Here is a 20,922-nt window from a genome sequence, read left to right as displayed (position 1 = left end):
CTGCTCCCCACTGGCTCTTTGGTGAGACCGGACCCGTTACTGTAGGGGTCCTGCTTGCATCTTCCTTGGGCAGGTGGGTCCTGCTGGAGTTACTTCAGAAAACATTCACCAACTGTCCAAACCAGCTGGCCAGAGAGGAACCACGTCCTTGGGGTAACACAGAGCTCAGGGCAGGGGAGCAGAGTTTGTTGGCTGAACACCCAGCAGAGGAAAATGGCAGATAAACTCCAGAAAACTCCATGCGAAATGGTGGGTTAGGATGGGATTCTCTTTTCCCAAAGCAAATGCTCAGTTTTTTACTCAGAAATAGCCGCAGCCAGGACAGCAGGGGTCAGGGACCCCCCAGTGCCTGAAGTTTTGGTATTGCTAATTGGGGCCTTCCACAATGACACAAACCCCTGAACTTCCTACCCTGATCTGCAGCTCACTGGCTCAAAGCAACACCAACTGGTGCTGCAGAAGTGGGAGGGCACCCTCCGAACGAAGTTCCTCCTTGCCAGGGATTCTTCTGCCTCCATCTGCTAATACTTGAATTAGTTCCTGGGGAGGAGCAGTCCAGCAAGGCTGTTTTCTCTGGCTGCAGCACAGATACAGTTGGATTGACAGAGAGCCTGTCCTACTTCATTAAGGTTCTCATTCAAAGCCTGTCACCAGAGAAGCGAGAGCCATCTTCACTTAAAGATTTGATGTGGGAAGGAAAGGGGGTGTCGTGGGGCTTGGGCTTGGCAGGGAATAAATGCATGTGGTGCAAAAAGCTTTAACGGAGCCTTTGCAGGTCTGTAATAGGAGCAGGGGAAGAGGCAGCAGCTGGAGCTTTGTGTTCCCAGTGACTGTGCTGGGAGGAAACCCGTGGAAAGGATGGGTAAAAGCCATTTCCCGTCCTATTTATTTCAACCCTCTTCCACTTTCCAACACCCTTTGCACTCGGCTGATGGCACCAGACCTAAATCATCAGCAAACGTGCTGCTCACCGGAGGAGAGGGCAAAGGCTGGGAAAAGCCCCAGGAGCAGAAGCCACGGGCTGACCGCAGGCCCTGTGGAAAGCGGTCAGAAACCGCAGGGACTGGAATGGCGTTGGCATCCAGTGCAGCTGGGGTGGCAGACCCTGCGTCGTTCTGCTGCTGGGCTGCCACGAGCGCGTGGTGCTGCGCTCTCTGCCACAGCCCCTCTGTCAGCGTGCTCCTCCCAGCCGTGCCCGTCAGCTCTCACAGCAGTGCTGCTTCAGCATTGAGGGGTATAAACAGGAGGAAGCGGAGCTGCCAAATGTGGCTGTGGAACTGGCCTTGGGCAGGATCAGCTCTGCAATGGGTCCCTCAAGCCAGCCTGTCCTGGCAGCGCGACGCAAGCTGGGCTTAAGCACCCAAGCCCTCCTCTTGCTCTGCGGTTTGTTCCTAGCCAGTGCTTGTATCCTCATCCACGAGGAGCAGCTAAAGCGCTTTCCCCTCCTCTTTCCTGTCTAAAATCTAAGGGCAGCTTGAGTACAGAAGAGCAGGCAGGCTGTCCTGCCTGCTGTTTGCTGGCAGCAGTACCAGGCCGCTACTGGATTAGTCACTCGCCCAGGCTCTAATCCAGCATTTCCCCTCGGCACAACCAAGACGTCTCAGTGAGGGGCTGTTCTGCGCACAGATGCCGCAGATTCTCAGGCTCTGGAATGGGGGGACTGGGGTTGTTTGTTCAGCGTCACCTGCCAGAGGACAGGCGTTATAAAACCCTGCAGCCTCCCTTCCAGTGCGCAGCCACAGGCTGAAGATCCATCCCAGCCCATCTCGCTGGTGTTTCGGCGAGAAGCACGAGAACCCTCCACGGGGCAGAGGCTAGGTAATCTCCACTGCCTTTACCTCCTCTAGATCTGACACACAAGTGTTGCATTTAAAACATCCCCTCCAGGCTGGTAGCTGCGCTAGCGTGGCTGTTTTTGACAAGCGCCTTCAGATTCCTGCCTTCAAGGGCTGTAAGAGGAATGAAAGACAGTTTCTACTTTTATTGTTACAGTTTAATACAGTCTTTGATACAGGAGAAGCAGCAGGAGCCAACATGCAAAGCAATTAAAGTCATCCAGGGCTCAAGAAAGATCACCAACAGCTCAGCTGGTGTAAGAAACTGCTCTTTCACAACAGTGACGCAGACGCATCCGTGCCCCGCAGTGTGATGAGTTCATCGCAGATACCAAAGCAACACACAACAGGTAGGAGGAGGGGACTGGTCTTTGATTTTGTCTTTTGAGAGTCAAGTCTGTTATGTGACTAAAGTCTAGTATGCTTTGAAACCGAGAGGCCACCTTAAATCTTGTCTCAGCTGAGAGTCTGCAGAGAAGAGGGATCCTTTGGGAAGAGGCAGTGGCTTTGACAGCAAGTCAGGAGATGAAGCTCAGATATTTGGTGGCAGTTTACCTGTTTCACAGAGCTGGGACCTCTGTAAGTCTACAGGTCTTTTCGATGCATGTGATGGATGTTTAGGCTAAAGATTTCCAACAGCGTAAGAGACATCTTTCCAAATGAGTAGAAATGGCAGTTCCCATGAAGAAAGAGGTGCATCAGGCCTGGCTGGCCTTCGCAGATGCAGAACAAGACCCCACCCAACTCCCTCACAGCAGTTTGTCTGCAGAGGCATTATGTCCTCCTACACCTCTTCCTCTGACAGGCCTCTGCATCTGAGCCACAGGAGCTGTCTGAGTCGCTTCCCGATGAGGAGGAGGAGGAAGGCTTCGACGTGCTATAGTTCATGCTCAAGACCCACCCCAGTTTGTTGTGTAGCACCTGCTTGAGTCCCGGTGGCAATGGCAGCACCTCCAGCGTGTCCACGTAGTCGGGCAGGAGCTGGCGCAGGCGGTAACAGCAGAGATACTGGAGGGATGTGCAGCTGGCGCAGGAGCGGATCACCTTCATGCTGCTCTTGGCCGCCGTCGAGCACACCATGGGGTAAAACTTCTTGTTCTGCAGCTTCGTAGCTGCAACCCCTGCCGGGGGACAGCATCAGGGGGGTTTCACATTAGTTCTGACAAGGTGATCTCACTCCTCCAAGCTACCCTGAACCTATTAGCTACAGAGCTGTTGGAAAACGCTTGGAAAACAGCCTTTCAAAATCCCAGTCTATTAAACAACAAATGTAACCTTCCTCCCACTCACTTCACGCCTTGGTCTTCTACATTGCCAGCGTTTCCTCCGGCAGCCCTGCTGCAGCCGGACTCTGAGTTCAGCCAGAGCTGCGCTGCTCCCCGCTCCCGGTCCCTCTGCCCGCAGGCCGCTGCGGCTGCCCGTGCCCTTACCTATGCACTTGCGGTTTTTGAAGAACGTGAGCGTCCCGTGCCACGTGTCCAAATGCACCCCGATGATGGAGCCTTGGCCAAACCTCGAAGAGAAGTTTGTTTTGTCTCCCTTGTGATGCAGTAGTCCTTAAAACAAAAAAACTGGCATTCACTGGAAAGCCTGCACTCCACGAACGCATCCTGACTCCCGCACTGCGAGTTCCCACTGGTACAGCCTCACGCAGTGCCTAAAAAATCCCTCCGTTGCCTGATCCCTGCCCTCCCACCCCCGAGTGGGCGATGAGAAGGGGGAAGTTGAGGTTTTGCAATACCAGAGCACAGGCAGCGGCACTGAAACCCCCAATCAGCGACGTGCAACCGGCGGTCCAGGCGCCCTGGAGGTTCACGCACCGGTTCTAAGGGGTCTGCAAAACGCAGGCAAGGCGAGATGCTCCAAGAGCTGCAAGCTGCAGGCAGCCGCTCCGGTTGTCGTTAACGAAGGGACTCGCAGGTCTGGTGGCCTTTTTGGCCTCAATCCCCTTTGGATCATTTAATTCTCAACCCCTTAGGACAACACTTATGCCTGCTGCTGCCCTTGAGCCTTCCTGCCCTCTGCCACCGCCCTGCCTGCGTTACCTGTGTAGGAGAGTCCCCAGCTGTCCTCGTCCTTGCCCAGCAGGCTGCAGAAGGTGTGGCGGTACTTGTCCAGATTCACATCCGACGTCCCAATTCCCACCATCTGGGAGGCAAGGCCAGGAAGAAGAACACAAGCTTAGCGTCTTTTCAAGCAACAAAACACAACCGAGACTCCACCTCCGTCTCTCCCCTCCTTTTCTGGGCACTGTCCAAAAAAGCACCCAGAGGTTTTGGTGAAGCCAAGTCAGAGGTTTCAGGGCAGAGTTGAAGGCTCCCAGCTCCAATTTCCTTTCCTAAGTGAGGAGGCCCAGCTGAACTGCTGGAGAAGCCTGCTGTCCTGTTCAAAGAATCATAGAATGGTTTGGGTTGGAAGGGACCTTAAAGGCCATCTAGTTCCAACCCCCAGCCATGGGCAGGGACACCTTCCACTAGACCAGGTTGCTCAAAGCCCCATCCAACCTGGCCTTGAACACTTCCAGCGACGGGGCATCCACAACTTCTCTGGGCAACCTGTGCCAGTGTTTCACCACCCTCGCAGTAAATAATTTCCTCCTAATATCTAATCTAAATCTACCCTCTTTCAGTTTAAAACCGTTACCTCTTGTCCTATCGCTACAGGCCCTTATAAAAAGATCCTCTCCATCTCTCCTGTAGGCCCCCTTTAAGTACTGGAAGGCCACAATGAGGTCTCCCCGGAGCCTTCTCTTCTCCCAGCTGAACAACCCAACTCTCTCAGCCTGTCCTCACAGGAGAGGTGCTCCAGCCCCCCCGATCATTTTTGTGGCCTCCTCTGGACCCACTCCAACAGGTCCATGTCTTTCCTCTGCTGAGGACCCCAGAGCTGGACGCAGTACTGCAGGGGGGTCTCACCAGAGCAGAGTAGAGGGGGAGAATCACCTCCCTCGACCTGCTGGCCACGCTTCCTGTGATGCAGCCCAGGATATGGGTGGCTTTCTGGGCTGCGAGTGCACATTGCTGGCTCACGTCCAGCTTTTCATCCACCAGTACCCCCAAGCCCTCCTCTGCAGGGCTGCTCTCAATCCCTTCATCCCCCAGCCTGTGTCCATGTTTAGGATTGTCCCGACCCAGGCGCAGGACCTTGCACTTGGCCTTGTTGAACTTCATGAGGTTCGCACGGCCCCACCTCTCTAGCCTGTCCACGTCCCTCTGGATGGCATCCCTTCCCTCTAGAGCATCAACCGCACCACTCAGCTTGGTGTCATCCGCAAACTTGCTGCGGGTGCACTCGATCCCACTGTCCATGTCCCCAACAGAGATGTTCAATAATCCTGGTCCCAGTGCAGACCCCTGAGGGACCCCACTCGTCAGTAGCCTCCACTTGGACATCGAGCCATTGACTGCAACTCTTTGAGTGTGAACATCCAGCCAATTCCTTATCCACCAAGTGGTCCACCCGTCAAATCCACATCTCTCCATTTTAGAGACAAGGATGTCGTGCGGGACAGTATCAAAGGCTTTGCACAAGTCCAGGCAGCTGACGTCAGTTGCCAGATGACGTCAGTTGCTCTTCCCTTATCCACCAGTGCTGTAACCCTGTCACAGAAGGCCACCAAATTTGTCAGGCACGATTTGTGCCTGTGTTGCCATGCTGGCTGTCACCAACCACCTCTCTGTTTTCCATGTGCATTAGCATAGTTTCCAGGAGGATCTGCTCCATGATATTGCCAGGCACAGAGGTGAGACTGACCAGCCTGTAGTTCCCCAGGTCTTCCTTTTTTCCCTTTTTAAAAATGGGCATTATGTTTCCTCTTTTCCAGTCACTGGGAACTTCATCAGTCTGCCACAAATATCATGGCTAGTGGCTTAGCAACTTCATCTGCCAGTTCCCTCAGGACCCTCAGATGCATCTCATCAGGCCCCATGGACTTGTGCACATTCAGATTCCTTAGATAGTCTCAAACCTGATCTTCTCCTATGGTGGGCAGTACTTCATTCTCCCAGTCCCTGTTCAAAGAACGCTGGACATTTCTGCGTGCCCGTAAGTGACTCTGCCCCACGTACCATATCTGTGCCGTACACCGGCGAGGTCATCTTGATCTCCCAGAAGTGCTGCCCGTCTGCCAGCTCTTTGTTCCCCCGGATGGCGGCAGTGCCGCAGCTGTACTCCATGTGGAAGTTCACCTTGCGGTTGTCGCAGGTCAGCAAGGTGGCCGTCGACTTATTCAGGTCATCCCACACCCAGTCAAAATCTGTTTGGGAAGCACAGAGGGGACAAGGATGGGCAAAGGCCCTCAGGGAGCCGTCCCCAAGCCAAAGCACAGGCAGACATTTGTTTTGAAGGCCTGCTGGGGTTTTTTTGGGTTTGGATTTTTTTTACTCTTTAAGAGGGTAACTCCTAAGCTGTGCACATTGGAGAGTTGTCTGAGGCCTGAACTATTCTGCATTGTCCCACCGGGGACGGTTCAGTGCTCTGAACCCAAAGCTGTCAGCATTAACCAGTTCTCATTTTGGCTAACACGAGGCTCCGCAGACCCAGGCAGAGCCTCCTTTCTTCCTACACTTCTCATAGGCCCAAGGGGTAGCTCTGTTATGCCACAGGCTTTCTCGGCCAGCCCGAGTCCCCCCTCTGCCTCCCTCTCCCCTCTGCTCTGAGCATGCCCTGCCACACAGCTGGGCGCCCTGCCAGCCGTACCGGGGATCAGTGGCAAGAGGGCTGTAACCACAAGGGCTGGTTTCACTTGTGGCCTCAGCCAGATTTGAAAGCAGGTCCCCAGAGGTGAACTCTGATGCGTTAACGGGTTCAGCACTTAACCCTTGAAACACCACAGGAGGCACGTGCTTGTAATCTTCCTACAGTCTACATGGCCTTGAGATGTAAACAAAGGAGCACCGCATGCTGGGACAGAGATAAGGGCCTCTGTGGAAAGCAAAGGATGCGTGCAGGGGTGCAGTCTGTGCCGCCAGGCCAGGACTGCACCCACCTCAAACCCCAAAGGACTATGGCAGGCCGTTGGGGAGCCCCTTCCTTACACTCATCCTCCTCGCCGCACTGGCAGTCCTTGACGCGGTGGAGGGCGTGCAGGCTGGAGCAGTAGGGCGCTTCGCTCTGGTTCTCGCAGTTGCAGTAGGACTCTCCGGTCACCGGGATGGCACTCGGGATGGAAGGAGAGAGGGAGGAAAACTCTGGCTCCGAATCCGAGTCGCTGTGCTGCCGGGGAGAGCAGAAGAAGGGTCACTACTGAACGCCCCCAGGCCCAGGGAACCGGGCTGGCAGAGGTCTGCGAGGTCTAGCGTGCCACAGAGCTGTGCAGGGAGGTCCCCAGGCTCGTGCCAGAGCCGGTGGCAGCACGGCTACATCATGCCCCGGCCTGGCCTGCCACGCAGGGAGGCGAGGGGCTGTGCCAGTCAAATCACCCTGCTTTGGGACCTGGCTAGCGTCTTTCTGAGCTGCAGAGACCTCTCAGCATGGGGCACTGCATGATGTGGGTATGTTCTTTGCACCTTCCTGGGGCAACGAGCTGCACAGCAGGAAAGCAGCATGGCAGTCCAAGTCTTTAACATACATTTTTTTAAGCAAACTCTGAGCTAAAGCTATGGTTTTCAATGGGCAGGTTACAGCCAGCTGGAGACCCCAGCCAAGGCATCACAAAACCAGAGCACACTGCTGAAAACCACTGCTCTAGAGAGCCTGGGAGCTGACAGAGAAGAGAGGAAGGCAAACAAGACAAGGAGGAAAAGGGACAGGAGGCCAGGCAGGGGAGAGGGCAGAACAAAGGGGAACCAGTTCAGCAGTACAGCTGCAGCTCCTCGCACCAGTGCTGCAGACAGGCCCACAGGGAACCTACGGAAGGATTAAAAGGCTTTTGTTTACTTTCATGCATGAACACAAAAACTTGATTTACTATTCCCCAGTGCCAAGAGGCCAAAGTGGCCCTGCACTGGACGCTGTAAGACCTGTCTCGCTCCCTGTGTTATGGCAGGTTTGGTGTCGCCTAATGGAGTCTCTTACCACAGACTGGAGCAAGTTACTCTGGGTTTACACGCTGGTCAGGTGTACCTGCTCGTTATTCACCCCCATGGCAAACTTTGTAAGCAGTATTTAAAGACAAAAATCCTTTAAACTCATGTTCTTGTAGCTGTGTGAAAAGACTCGGGCTTACTTATGTACTGCCCACCCCTCCTTCTCCAGCCTGCATATTAAAAAGCTTGATTTCTGTCTTTCATTGGCCCTTCCTAACTACTGCTATCTAGAAATCCAGCCATTCCCGTTACTGCAGAAACACAAAGCTACTCTGACTGCAGAGAAAAGGCTCATTTTCTGGGAGCACAGTGCCTGGGTTTGGGCACTGTGCTCTGGCAGCGGCCTCGTAAGGCTTTAGCCTAGCTTTGAAGCCCCAGGAGCAGTTCCTTGCGTCCCCACCACTGCCCAGGGAACTGAACTCACACACTCAAGAACTGGGGAAAAGAGCGAAGGATGGCGGAGATGAATCCAAGTCACTCCTCGCACTGTTTTACTGACTGCTCTTCCTGCTGCGTTCCCACCCTCCAGCACACCTGCATGCCCAGGCCAGGTTCAGAAGTGATGTGCAGGAAACATTACAGAGCAGGAAACTCGAGAGAATTTCAGTTTGAAGATATCTGAGACTGCAGCTTCACAGACTGAAGCAGCCCCACGCCCTCCACCACCATCTACCAGCTGCACAAAGACCAGAAGTTAGCACAGCCGCACAGCGAGCCAGATTGGAGAACTGATCCAGTTTAAACACATATTTAGATCACTACTTACAAAAGAATGTTTAAAAAATATTGTATGTACTTTATATACGACACATGCACATTCTATGCTTAAAAAAGCATTTAGCTTAGTATCGATCAGCTCACTGGCTCAGCTAACGACAGAGCTGTGGTGCACAACTGGGGAGCAGACTACAGGCAGCTTAGCCTTCCCTGTCTCGGGAAGATGGGCTGGGAGGCCCACACCCCACCTTAGAGCTTGGAGGAGGCTCGTTAGACAGCCTGTGTATTTTATTAAGTCTTTTCTGATTTTAGCCAGTTCTGCCTGCTGAAGTACTAGCTGCTCAGTTACACGGACCTTGAGTAAGTGCCTGCTGTCGGGGGAGAGGAAAGCTTTCCCTCATGTCACTTCAGAGCCACCCAAGCACCAACCTACCTGCCCATCAGAGTCGTAGCCCCAGCCACGTGCACCGGTGGCCAAGGCGACCACCCGTGTGTCTGCCTCACGCCGCACCCCACTCAGGACGAAGTGCCAGGCCCTGCTGCTCCGCGTGCGTCGTGCCATGCTGTTCTGAGAGAGGTAATCTGGGGGGGCAAGGGAGAGGAGGTTAGACACAGCAGCCATGTCCTGCTCCCACCCACAACTCACTGGGCTCTGTCCTCTGAAGCAACCTCCCCCAGGTCACCATAGCCCCCCTGGGAATGGATCAGCATGAACCACGTCTGCACAGGCCCCATCAATGGATAAACTGGAGCAAAATAAGTCCATCCTGCATCTCAAGCCTCTGCAAACTTCAACCTCTTTCTCCACACAGGGTCAACTTCTCCCCGAGCCCAGGTGTTGAACTGGCCCCCAGAAACGCTCCCAAGACCTGCCAGCAGCAGCAGCTGCCCCCTCCACAGCACATGGATCCAGCGTCCGCCTCTCACCGTTGGCCTGGGGAGCATCAGGATCGTCAGCCACCGAGGCACAGCCTCCCCGGCGCCTAGTCACCCTCCGGCAGCTACCTGGGCTCCGGCCACGCTGCTCGGCCACCTGCACCACACTGGCCACCGCCGCGGCCCCGTGTGGCTGAGCTGCATGTGTGTGTCTGTGGAGAAGGCTGTTTGTTCACCTCTGAGCAACTGCCCACTGAGAGAAGACTTTGCTCTCAGCGTTTGGGGTGGAGGAGGCACCACTTTCTTGCTCGCTGAAAGGAAACTGTCCTTTTCATGGACCTGTCCCAACTTGCCTCAAGGGCAACAGGCAGAAGCGAAGCAGCTGCCTGTCTCCCGACTCAAGCGGGGATGTTATTCAGAGACAGATCTCCGTGGGCTCCTTCCCTGTGTACAGCCTGGCAGACCACACCAGCTCCCAGCCACCGCGCGGGAGCATTGCGCTGGATGCGACAGGGGAACCTCAATGCCCAGTCTCATTTCCCCTGAAGTTTATCTTTGCAGGAAACAACTCCTCACCAAGCGGCACCCTCAGGGCTGTAACTCCGCTCCCATCTCTTGAACCCTCTCCCTCTGCTCAGCCTCTGTGGCTGCCTCCCTGCCACAGCCAGCCACTCTGCACGCCCACACCCGCTCCAGTGCCTCCCTGACGTGCAGCAGGTCAGCCCTGAGCGCATGCGGATCCTGCAAACGTGCGGCGGGTCAGCCCCATCCCGGTGCCTGCCGTACAGCACCCGTCCCCGTTCCTCCTGCACCTCAGTCCCCGAGGGGCCGGCAGCTCCTGGAAAAGCAGGACAGGCCGAGCCACGGCCGGTTGTGCAGGTGCCCACGGATGCTCTGAAGCTCTCTAGGCATCTCACCTCTGCCACGCACAGCCATGCTGGGAAAGCCCCTAAAACCACTCTGGAGCCCCCCTTCTCCGGCCTTGAAGGGCACCCACGGCAGCCAAACACAACAGCTCCGCTCCCCCAGCGCCTCGCTAAGGCCGGGGCTCGCGGGGCAGAGCCGGCACAGCACGGCCTCTGCCCAGCAGGCGACCCGGCACGGAGGGCAGAGTCAGGTCCTCGCCCCAGAGCGGGGCCTGGAGCTGCTGAGGCCTTGTCGCGGGTCCGAGGCGGACGGCTGCAGGCCGTGAGCCGCACGGCGTCCGCCGCCCCGGCTCCAGCTCCCCGCCAGCCGGGTCCCGCCCGCTCCGCTCCAGCCGCTCCTCTGCGCTTCGGCCCAAGGGCTGACCCCCCCGGGCCATGGGGCCGGGCCCTGGACCGAGCTCCCCCCCCCGGCCAGCCCCGCTCGCCGGGGCAGCGCTTCCCCAGGCACCGACTAGCAGAGACCGACGGGGGAGGGAGGGGTGGGTCGGGGAACCGGAGGCCCAAGGGGCTCCCCACGGCGGGCAGCCGCGGCCCGGCCCCTCTCCCTGACGGCTCCGGCCCGGCCTCAGGGGCAGGCGGCTCTGCCGGAGGGCGGGCACCGGAGCCCCGGCTGTTCCGCGCAGCTGAGGCGCGGCCGGGCCGGGCCGGGCCGGGCCGGACCAGGCCAGGCCAGGCCAGGCCAGGCCTCCGCGCTTGGGCCGCATGACCCGGCCCAGGCTGACCCGGCCCAGGCCTCGGCCCTCGGCTCCCACCCGCGTCCCGGCCCCAGTCCCGGTCCCGACCCACCTGCCCGGCCCAGCCCGGCCTCACCACCGCGCTCTGACCTACTTTCCCCTCCCGGGACATAAACAATCCTCTCTCGACACCGCCCCCCAGGCGCCCATTGGCTACGTCCGCGCCGCTCCCCCTCGCCGTTGGCTGAGCGCCCCGTCGCTCACAGCTGAAGGAGGAGGGGAAGGGGCGGTGCCTAACTTGAGCCCGGCGCCACTGGCTGCGCCGTGTGTCAATCCTTGGGGAGCCGTGCCATTGGGGGGCCACTGAGGAGGGCCAGGGAGCGTCGCGGAGAGAAAGTACCAACTCCATTGGCTGGCGGAGGGGGAGCCAGAGGGTTGGATTGGCTGTGGAGCCTGGGGGGGCGGGATCCCGATGAGCGCGCGGCTCGCGATTGGGGGCGGTGCCTGCCAGTCTGCGGGGGCGGGGTTTTAACCCGGCGGAAGGCGGAAGCGGGCGGTGCTGGGCAGCAGCATGGAGGAGGCGGCAGGGGGTGAGCGGGGATGGGGCCGCGGCCGGGTGGTTCCCCGGGTCCGCAACCGGCCCTCCGCGGGGCGGGGGAACCCGGGATGGCTGGGCCTGGCGGGGAGGCACAGCCCACCTCGCGGGGGGGCGTCCCGCCCGGGGTGACCGGGCCTGGCGGAGGGGGCGGGCCCGGCTTCTGGAGGGTTCCGGTGTGTCCGGGCCTGGCCGGGTGCCGTGGTGGTGGTGGGGCCCGGCTCCTGGCGAGGGGAGCTCCGCGGTGCTCCGGCTGGGCAGGGGCCCCGAGGTGGCGTGGCCCGGTTACTGGGGGGCGGCGCTGGGCCTTGCCGGAGGCCCGGGCCTGGCTCCCGCTGGGGGAAGCGCCGAGTAACCGGGCCTGGCGCGGGGCTGCCGGTGTCGCCGGGCTGCTCTCCCGGGAGTACCTCGCTGCGGAGCTCCGTCTCCCCCCTCCCCGGCCCCTTTTCTTCCCCCCCCCCCCCGTTATCGGGGCCGAGCGCCGTTACCGTCGGTGGAGGTGCGGATGAGGTCCGCCATGGTGCGTGCGGGCTCCATGCCGCTGGTGCCGGTCCCGGTGCCGGTCCCAGTGCCGGTGTGATGCCGGAGCGGCTCGGGGGCGGGCCGGGCCTGGTGCGGTGAGTCAGTGGCCGGCGGTGACGGGGCGCCCGGGAACGCGGGCCCGGGTGGGTGGCGTTTGCTCGGCTGCGGCCGGAGCGCCGGGTCCAGCCCTCCGCCACCTGCGCAGCCCCGGGCTGCGGAACCGACCCCGAGCGTTCCCCGCTCTCGGCTCCGCGTTGACGGGACGCGGTGGCTGAGCCCGAAGCAGAGGCCTGAGCGATGCTGGTAACGCCGCAAGAAGCGGCACGATGGCTGGAGAGGAGCGTGGGACCGCGGGGAGGCAACCCGCGTGGCGTGGAGGAAGGAAACGCCGAGGGCCTGACCTCACCGCCAGCCTCCAAGCCATTCCCTGAGAGCGCTCGGGCTGAGCCTGGCGTAGGCGCTGCGTGACGAGGCCCTGTGGGTGTTTATTGCTTTGCTGCCCAATTGCCGCTTAGGTCATCAGGACAAAGCCTTTTCTCCCCACAGAATGTTTACTGCCGTTGCTCTTATTGTCCCTTTTCTGATGGCAAAAGGGCTGTGGCACACCCACTGCTTCTTTCCCTCTCCCGTACACTTAAAACAGACTTGTTGAAGCAGTGACAGCCACCGTCACCCTCAGCAGAGACCTGTGTCTCTGCGCTGACCGGCCAGGTGCTGCCAGCTTACATCAGGAGAGACTCTGATGCCTCGTTACTGGTCTCGTTAGAGACTCTGATGCCTTGTTATCATTCCTCCCAGAGAGAAGCAACCTGGCCGGGGTGCGGCACATCCTGCTGGTGCTCTCCGGGAAGGGCGGGGTGGGGAAGAGCACCATCTCCACCGAGCTGGCTCTGTCGCTGCGGCACTCCGGGAAGAAGGTGAGCGAGGGTCTGTGGAATGCTGAGCTCTGTCTTCTCCTGCCCGGCCTCCAGCTGGGCTGGGTTTTGCTCGTCCTTTATGTACGCGTGTATCCATATGCTGTGCGGGCAGTGTATGGATTCTCTGTGAAAATGCTGTCTGTGATAGCAGCTCAAGTGATTCTTTTTTCTGTGTTTGCGTGATCCAGCGCAGGTAACTGCAGTTCATTTCCCTTTCATCCAAGAGACTAAAATCACCCAAGATTTGGTGGTGGTTTTGAAACTGAGGCACTGAGAAATGACTTTGCTGGTTTGTGGTGTAACACACACTCCCTTTGTGGAGTGAAGCGGGTGAGCTGAAGGTCGGTGCTACAGTGGGGACCAAGGGAACTGTGTGGGCGTGAGACAGGCTGAATTCCCCGAGGACTTTTTTTAAAGGCTCTGTGCAGCCAGTGCCACTTGGATCCTGATAGGTGTCTGGCGTAAAGATCTCCTCAAAGTTCCTGGGGAACACCCAGGAGATGCTCCTCAGAGGGCTGGTGACCAGGAGGGCAGTCAAACTTTAAAGTGGTTCTTTGAGACTGTGTTTCAAATCTGGCTGCTGAGCTTAAGAGTCTGTTCTGTAAAGTGCTGTGAGCAGCCGAAATTCAGATGCTGCCTTCCCCACCCAGAGAAGGGAGCACGGCCGGGTGCTGCCACTGTGCTCAGCTCTGTCTGAAGGGCTCTGCCTCATCGCCCACAGGTGGGGATCCTGGATGTGGACCTGTGTGGCCCCAGCATACCCCGCATGTTCAGGGTGCAGGACAATGACGTGCACCAGTGCGACAGCGGCTGGGTCCCCGTCTTTGTGGACCAAGACAAGAGCATCTCGCTCATGTCCATTGGCTTCCTGCTGGAGAAGCCGGATGATGCCGTGGTGTGGAGAGGACCCAAGAAAAATGGTACAGTTGGTTTTTGCTGTTTGTGGCTGCCTTCTAGTGCTAGGAACCTTCTGCAAACCCTCCTGGAAGTCATGTTTGTTCCTGCTGGGGGCCAGGCTTTTCTGGGCAGGTCATTCCTTGGAGCAAGGCAAGTCCCCTGTTCTGCAGGAGTGGGTTCAGATCACTCAGGTGGGGAGAGTGCAGTTTGTGTTGTGCTGACAGATAGCCCTGCCGTCTCTGCCTGGGCCCTTGTCACCCAGGATGACTCCCGACCCCTGCCCTGCCTGGCCCACAGCTCCCAGGGCACCTGCTGAAACCTGTTTGGGGTTTTTTTTCTGCCCCTTTTATTTCCATAGCTTTGATTAAACAATTTGTTGCTGATGTGGCCTGGGGGGACCTGGACTTCCTCATCGTGGACACACCGCCAGGCACATCCGACGAGCACATCTCCACAGTGGAGGCCTTGCGGCCCTACAAGCCGCTTGGAGCAATCCTGGTCACGACGCCCCAGGTAGGGCAGCCGGCTGGGGCTGAATTGGAGTTCCCAGGCAGGCTTCTGCCTCCGGGCATGGTTTGGTGGGGAATATGCACCCCAGGGTGGGTGTTTGCACAGGCCTGTCCATGGCTGCTTGTTCTACACTTCTGCGTCTCATTTGCTGCATGCCTGCTCCAGACCCATGGTCCATCTGGACAGACAGATAGCCCTAACCTCCCCTGCTCTCCCCCGCAGGCTGTGTCTGTAGGAGATGTAAGGCGAGAGCTGACTTTCTGTAAGAAGACGGGCTTACGAGTTCTTGGCATCGTGGAGAACATGAGCGGCTTTGTCTGTCCACACTGTTCGGTGAGTTTATTGTGACCTCTGGGCTATTGCGGGTTCTCGTTCGTGATGGGGTGTTGTAGGATGTGGTGTCTCGGGTGCAAAATCGGCAAATGCCATGAGGGCGATGCTGTGAGCCGGGGAGACAAGAAGCTGCCGGCTGCTGCGTGTCAGCTTTGGAAGAAGCCACTGGCTCTGCCTTCCTAAAGAGAGCTGGGGGAAGGCAGGGGCAAAGGCAGTACCCTGAGGCTGGAAGGCGGAGGGGACCTGGCTCTACTCACGTGCAGGCAACGCCTGCCCTGTCGCACAGAGCTCTGGGGTTTGTGACTCACTGCTTTTGCTCTTCCTCCTTCAGGAGTGCACAAACATCTTTTCCAAAGGGGGAGGTGAGGAGCTGGCCAAGCACGCTGGGGTCCCCTTCCTAGGTGAGCAGCCTCTTGAGCAGAGCTTTCTGTGCCCAGAAGCGATATCTCTGTGATGCTGTGGGAGTGCTTGAGCAGAGGGATGCAGCATCACAGGGGCAGGCAGGCTGGGCTCAGGGTCTCTGTGAGCCCCTGCTGCCTGGTCAGAGGCGAGGTGTGGTTCCTGCTTTGCTTCTCGGCCACCCAAACTGCTCAGAGTGGGCATCTGTCCCTGCTGGGGCAGAGGTGGTGATGATCAGCAGCCTGCTCTGGCTGCTGACATTGTGGTGACAGAATAAGAAAGCCTGAAGCTGCACAGAGTCATCCTGAAATGCCCTGGAGCCTCCCTGAGAAATGGGGGCTGAGAGCTGAACCTGCCTTCCAGACGGGGGTGGGATGGGGGTGGGAGAGTGTCTCATGAAGCACTGTGGTGGGGTCTTGGACCCAGAGGGAGCAGTTGCTGGTGAGAAGTAGCTCCTGGAGAGCTCAGTGAGGGTAGTGGTTGCCCTCTTTCCTACTGCTTCCCCCGGAGATGACTCTGGCACTCCAGGCCTTTGCCTCACAATGAGCAAGCAGTCACTCTCCCCGTGTCTCCTATCCCACAGGCTGTGTTCCCCTGGACCCCCAACTCAGCCAGAGCTTGGAGGAAGGCAGAGACTTCATCCAAGAGTTTCCCAAGAGCTCTGCTTTCCCTGCCTTGGCTCACATCGCCCAGCAGATCTTGGATGGTACATCACAGCCGAGCTCCTGAGGAGGATATGGAGCTGGACTCTTGCTGGCAGAGCCCCTGGCCTGGCAGCACCACCAGCAGCCCATGCCGGCGGGGAAGGGGGATGCGGAAACTGTTTAGCTATAAAACTGTCTCAGTGGAGGGAGGAGCACAGCATTGGTGCCACTCGCGGAGATCCAAAAAGGAAAGCGCTGCTCCATCCTCCCGGATCTGAAGAGACCCTGCATGGGCACTCCTGCCCGCACAGCAGCAGCCTGCTGCTTGCCTTCTCAACGTGGTGGTGCTCTGCCTAGATGGTATAGTTGTTCCTAGCCCCGCACACGCAGCACCTTCCTCCTCAGCCAGCCGTTGTGCGGGTGCTCGGGGAGCTGTAGCTTGTGTCCACGGTGTCCCGTACGCTGTGGTGCTTCTGGTGATCACCCAATGCAGCTACAGTGGCAAACACCATCGACTGTTCTTCCCTCGATGAACCCAAACGGCACTGATCATCTGGATTGTAGCTCCATGCGCTGCTGCCTTCTACTGCTTTCCTTGTGTGATGGATTATATGGTACTTGGTTCAGTGGCTGGTGAGTTCGTGCTGGATGCTCCAATGTAGACCCAAGCCAGGCCACCCTGCTCTGAAATCTCGCATCACTGGTTCCTGATGGGCCGATGAGGGCACGGCATGTGCTTCTCATGAGAAAATGTCTTTAGGAGGTCTACCACCCACCTGAGGTCTGCATCCTGACTTTTTTGGTCTGCTGGGGGTTATCATGACTCAGGAATATTTTTAAAGGTTCCAGACAGTAAATACTTTTCTTAAAATCCAAGTCTGTGACTTATGTTTTTCCATTGCTTCAGGCCCCACTGTAGCTGTGAGTCTTGGTATTATGAGCACTTCATGTACATCTAGGTATTTCCTGCTTTTCCCAGTCTCCTTGCTGGGGTTCAGCTAATTCTTTCCTCCTTTCATACCAGCTTCAAGATCCAGCCAGTCCCTTGTCTTGCTGAAAGCTGGCCCTGGCAGTCCTTTGTGGGATGCTTTGCCATGGCTGTTCTCCACACCCCTGCCAGGCGTGGGGCTCCCCTGTGTCCCTGGGTGGTTCCTGCCTCATTGCTCTGAGTGTCCCGGTCCCTTGGACCTCCTTCCATGGCCCCAGAGCTGCTGCTCCCATGGGACCTGCCCTCTTCTTGCAGGCTTGAGTTAAGCTGGGGAAGCAAATGAAGGTGGTGTCCCTGCATCTTATCTCCCTCCCTCCTGGACTCTGAGCCCCTCCTGCCTGCATGCCCTTTCCATGCTTGGGACTCACCCTTGCAGTGCTGTTTTTGGGAGGCAGGGGGAAATCTCAGATTTCTACTAACCAAACTGGACTACAGCTGGCAGCCATCATTCAGAGGAGAGCAGGAGGAGCATCTGTCCCTGCTCCTGCTGCGCCCGCAGCAAGGACTTGCACCTGACCAGGTTTCCCCACGTGCAACTTTCCGGGAAAATTTTGTCTGACCTTTGGTCACTTATCTGGGATTTGGAGAGCTGGGCAACGGCGCTGGAGTCTGACCGGGCTGTTGGCTTCTGCAGGATGGCCGGTCACCTCTCGCTCCCTCCCTGGGCACGTGCCACCCACCCAGGGCTTGCAGGAAACGTGCTGCAAACTTCTCCAGCACCCTGGGGAGCCTGCGCTCCTCGCCCCGTGTCTGCAAGCCCCGAGGGGCTCTGATAAGAAACCCCAGCTGGGTGCAGCACGTGCTTTGGAAAAAACATACTTACAAGATGGGTTGCGATAGCTCCAAAGGTTTATTTGTCTGCTATGATTTATCAGGTAAGTGACGTGTGCAGCTTTCTGCACCCTGCCTACACCTGCTAGTGCAAGAAATGATTAAAGCAAGTCACCTGCCCCCTTCCCTAAACCTACCGGGGAGCTCGGGGGGGCTTTTAGGCTTTCTCAGCTGCTCCGTGGCAGGAAGGTGCTTTGCTTTGTCCCACAGATGAGTCCTGGCCCCGGCAGGGATGCTGCTTGCCATGAGGAGGGCTCCGGGCTGGAGATGCAGCTTTCCCCCATCCCAGAGGCTTGTGTTCCTGACAGGAGCCGGGAGCAACCATGTGAACCATGGGGCTGCTATTTAAATATTAAAGGACTGAAATACTTCAGTTTGAAGCCAGCAAAGCCCATCTGGGGAGCTGGCGCCCGTCTCCCCCTGCCAATGACTGGGGTCATGGTCCAGCATCGGGTGGGCACAGCTCCTTGCTGCTGCCTTGGGCAAAGCTGGGCTAAACTGGGATGGCTGCGGAGCCGGAGCTCCTGCTGCTGCCCCAGGGAGCCCAGGATGGGGCTGGGGAGGAGGCAGGTGATGGTCCGTGGTGCATCCCCCCAGGAAGGGCTGGCATGCATCAGCAGTGAGCAAAGCTGTCCTCGGTGGTGTCACGGAGGTCCAGGCCTGCCACAGCTGGGGGGTGGAGGCAGGTGAGGTTGTTGTAGGTGTAGATGGGGACATGGGCATCGTCCCCCTCGGCCACGGACTGCACGAAGCGTGGGACCACCACGGGGTGCTGCAGGGAGAAGTCCCGCAGGCCCTTCAGGGAGCAGTTGCAATGCCAGTTGTTGCCCCCCAGCCACAGCTGCTCCAGGGCGAAGGAGGCACACAGGAAGCCCACTGAGAAGGTCTCTAGTGAGTTGTTCCTCAGGCTGAGGTACCGTAGGTTGGCCAGGGGGGAGATGATGGTGTTATCCAGTGTCTCCAGCTGGTTATGGGAGAGGTCAAGCCAGAAGAGTCTCTGGAGCGGGCTGAAGGTATCCTGGGAGATCTCCAGGAGCTGGTTGGAGGAGAGGAAGAGGTACTCCAGGTTGCTCAGACCCACAAAGAGCTGGGGTGAGAGGTGGCTCAGCCTGTTGTGCTTCAGGTCGAGCTCCAGGAGCTCGTGCAGTTCGCTGAAGCTTTGGTCTTCAATGACAGAGATGGCGTTGTGCTGCAAGAAGAGCCGTCGCAGGCTGGAGAGGCTGGAGAAGGTGTTTGCCTGGATCCTGCCAAGGCAGCTGTGCTCCAGGTGCAGGCTGTGCAACTTGGTGACCCCCTTGAAGACATAGTCGGGGAGGACCTTGAGGCAGTTCGCAGACAAGTGCATCACTGCCACATTGTACAGCCCCAGGAATGCCCCAACCCTGATGTCTTGTAGCTGGTTGTTGTTGAGGCTGAGGACCTCCAGCTGGCCCAGCCCATCAAAGGTCCTTTCTGCCAGGCTCCGGATCCTGTTGTGCCCCAGCTGCAGCTCCTCCAGGAACTGGAGGTCTTTGAAAGTTCTGGGCCTCAGGCTGGTGATGGAGTTGGTGGACAAGCGTAGGACGTGCAGGCTCAGGAGGCCCAGAAACGTGTCCTCAAACAGCGAGACAAGCCGGTTGTGGGAGAGATCCAGCCACCGGAGGGACTTCATGCCCATGAAGGCACGAGGCGCAATGGCATTGATCTGGTTGTGGTTCAGGTACAGCTTCTGTAGCTTCTGCAGCTTGACGAAGATGTTGATCTTGATGCCCTTGAGCACGTTGCCACTCAGGTCCAGCTCCTTCAGCTCGGTAAGGCTGCAGAAGAGCTGGTGCTGGAGGTAGGGGAGCTTGTTCCCAGCCAGGATAAGCTCCCTCAAGTTGGGCAAGTCATGGAAGACCTTGTCGGGCAGGACCACAAGCGAGTTCCAGCCCAGGTTCAGATACCAGAGGTTGGAGAGCCCAGCGAACAGCCCTTCCTCCACCTTACTGAAGTAGTTGTTGTTGAGGCTGAGGGAGACGAGGTTCTGGGTGTGCAGGAAGGTGTGGGGAGCCAAGTACTTGAGGCGGTTGCGTTCAAGGTGGAGGTGGTAGAGGCTCCGCAGCCCGTGGAAGGCATGCTGCTCCACAGCGGCCAGCTGGCTGCTCTGCAGGTCCAGAAAGTCCAGGGCCGAGAGGTTCCTGAAGGCAGCGGCCGCCAGCAGGGTGAAGTTATTGCCGTCCAGCCAAAGGGCTTTGGCGTTGAGGGGGACGTCCTCGGGCAGGCGTGTCAGGTTGCGGGCGCTGCAGAAGACGTTGAGCTCCTCGCTGTAGTCGTCCAAGCTGCAGGCGCAAGGGCTGGGGCAGCGTGGGAGGTCTGCGTCCCCCTGGTCCTTCGGGGTGTCCCCCCCGGGGGGCTGGGAGGCGCTGGCCAGCAGCAGGGCTAGGGGGAGCAGGAGGGTGACACCTGCTGCGGGGCGTGGAGGGAAGGGGACACTGTCAGTGTGGGGCAATGGCTGCCCTAGGGGACCCCCCTGGGTGCCTGCACTGCCGGGTGGGTGGGCGGAGGGCCCAGTCCCAGCCCATTGTGCGCACTGGGCAGCTGCAGGAGGTTTCGGAGGCTGGATCTGCCCTCGGGAGAGGGTGCGGGATCGGCCCCTGCTCCTGCCGCAGCTCAGACCCCCAAAATTTATCCCTTCATATTGCAGCAGCAGGTTCTCCCTTTTGTGGGGACAGGCCCCCAGGCCCCTCTCCTCCTTCCTCCCAGCCCCCCCCATTAACTTGCTCTTCCTCGGAGCAGAGGTGCCGCAGTGCCACGGCCCCTGCCTGTCCCTGCAGCCCCCATTCAGGTTTGGGCTCTGCCCAAGGGTGCCTGCAAGCACCCCAGGCAGCACGGGGGCTTCCAAAATGTCTTATTAGCAGTGGAGGGGGGAGAAAAGCTAAGGGTGACTGGAGTGCGAAGCCCCAGCAGCGTTGTAGTGTCTCACCCCCAGCCCTCTGCCCTGCCTGTCCCTCCCGGGACAGGCGAGCAGACAGGCTCCCCTGCCTTACCTTTGCCTGCGCTCATGGTGCCGGGCAGGGCAGAGCTCCCTCTCTGCTCTCCGGCCCCGCCGACTGCGCAGGGATGGATGGAGCAACCACCTTGACGCCTGTCCAGCTGCCCGCCCGGCCGGGCTTAACCCCACCGCTGCTGGGACGGGACGTGAGTTCAGCCCGCAGGACGGCGTGGCTGGGGTGAGCGTCCCCCGGGCTGTAACTGCCTCTCCAGCAGCTCG

At 58.5% G+C, this 20,922-nt stretch overlaps 3 protein-coding genes across 8 annotated transcripts; 1 reads left to right on the top strand and 2 right to left on the bottom strand.

Moving 5' to 3' along the window:
* Positions 1–1,935: 1,935 nt before the first annotated feature.
* Positions 1,936–12,514, bottom strand: LOC140658966 (SPRY domain-containing SOCS box protein 3-like). Of its 5 annotated transcripts, none has more exons than XM_072878084.1 (7): positions 11,209–11,275; positions 9,012–9,160; positions 6,872–7,049; positions 5,903–6,090; positions 3,881–3,983; positions 3,266–3,391; positions 1,936–2,956 (listed from the first exon to the last, which is right to left on the bottom strand). In XM_072878084.1, the coding sequence occupies exons 2-7, from the start codon at positions 9,138–9,140 to the stop codon at positions 2,610–2,612; spliced, it is 1,071 nt and encodes a 356-aa protein (XP_072734185.1). In that variant the 5' UTR covers positions 9,141–9,160; positions 11,209–11,275; the 3' UTR covers positions 1,936–2,609. The 5 variants fall into 5 exon arrangements, with proteins under 5 accessions (XP_072734185.1, XP_072734182.1, XP_072734183.1 ...); XM_072878081.1 differs by having other exon boundaries at positions 11,205–11,225; XM_072878082.1 differs by lacking the exon at positions 11,209–11,275 and adding an exon at positions 10,372–10,602.
* NUBP2 (NUBP iron-sulfur cluster assembly factor 2, cytosolic) lies at positions 11,604–16,742 on the top strand. 2 transcript variants are annotated; one of them, XM_072878085.1, is made up of 7 exons: positions 11,604–11,644; positions 12,970–13,088; positions 13,810–14,008; positions 14,344–14,498; positions 14,718–14,828; positions 15,160–15,229; positions 15,811–16,742. In XM_072878085.1, the coding sequence occupies exons 1-7, from the start codon at positions 11,626–11,628 to the stop codon at positions 15,954–15,956; spliced, it is 819 nt and encodes a 272-aa protein (XP_072734186.1). In that variant the 5' UTR covers positions 11,604–11,625; the 3' UTR covers positions 15,957–16,742. The 2 variants fall into 2 exon arrangements, with proteins under 2 accessions (XP_072734186.1, XP_072734187.1); XM_072878086.1 differs by lacking the exon at positions 11,604–11,644 and adding an exon at positions 12,133–12,266.
* Positions 16,743–18,303: 1,561 nt separating this feature from the next.
* Positions 18,304–20,714, bottom strand: IGFALS (insulin like growth factor binding protein acid labile subunit). The gene is made up of 2 exons (XM_072878337.1): positions 20,699–20,714; positions 18,304–20,117 (listed from the first exon to the last, which is right to left on the bottom strand). Exons 1-2 carry the CDS (start codon positions 20,712–20,714, stop codon positions 18,304–18,306), a joined length of 1,830 nt encoding a protein of 609 aa, XP_072734438.1.
* Positions 20,715–20,922: the final 208 nt, after the last annotated feature.

The sequence above is a fragment of the Ciconia boyciana genome, chromosome 13, assembly GCF_034638445.1.
Source record: "Ciconia boyciana chromosome 13, ASM3463844v1, whole genome shotgun sequence".
NCBI classification, from domain to species: Eukaryota; Metazoa; Chordata; class Aves; order Ciconiiformes; family Ciconiidae; genus Ciconia; species Ciconia boyciana.
This window is presented reverse-complemented; position numbering and strand designations above follow the sequence as displayed.

Coding starts and splice junctions, on each gene's coding strand:
- NUBP2 (XM_072878085.1), top strand. Junction 14,009..14,343: donor GAGAGGACCCAAGAAAAATG/GTACAGTTGGTT, acceptor TTATTTCCATAG/CTTTGATTAAACAATTTGTT. Junction 15,230..15,810: donor CGCTGGGGTCCCCTTCCTAG/GTGAGCAGCCTC, acceptor CCTATCCCACAG/GCTGTGTTCCCCTGGACCCC.
- LOC140658966 (XM_072878080.1), bottom strand. CDS start 12,186: ATGGAGCCCGCACGCACCATGGCGGACCTCATCCGCACCTCCACCGAC. Junction 9,161..12,137: donor CATCCGCACCTCCACCGACG/GTAACGGCGCTC, acceptor TTGCCCCCCCAG/ATTACCTCTCTCAGAACAGC. Junction 2,957..3,265: donor CAAAAACCGCAAGTGCATAG/GTAAGGGCACGG, acceptor GTCCCCCGGCAG/GGGTTGCAGCTACGAAGCTG.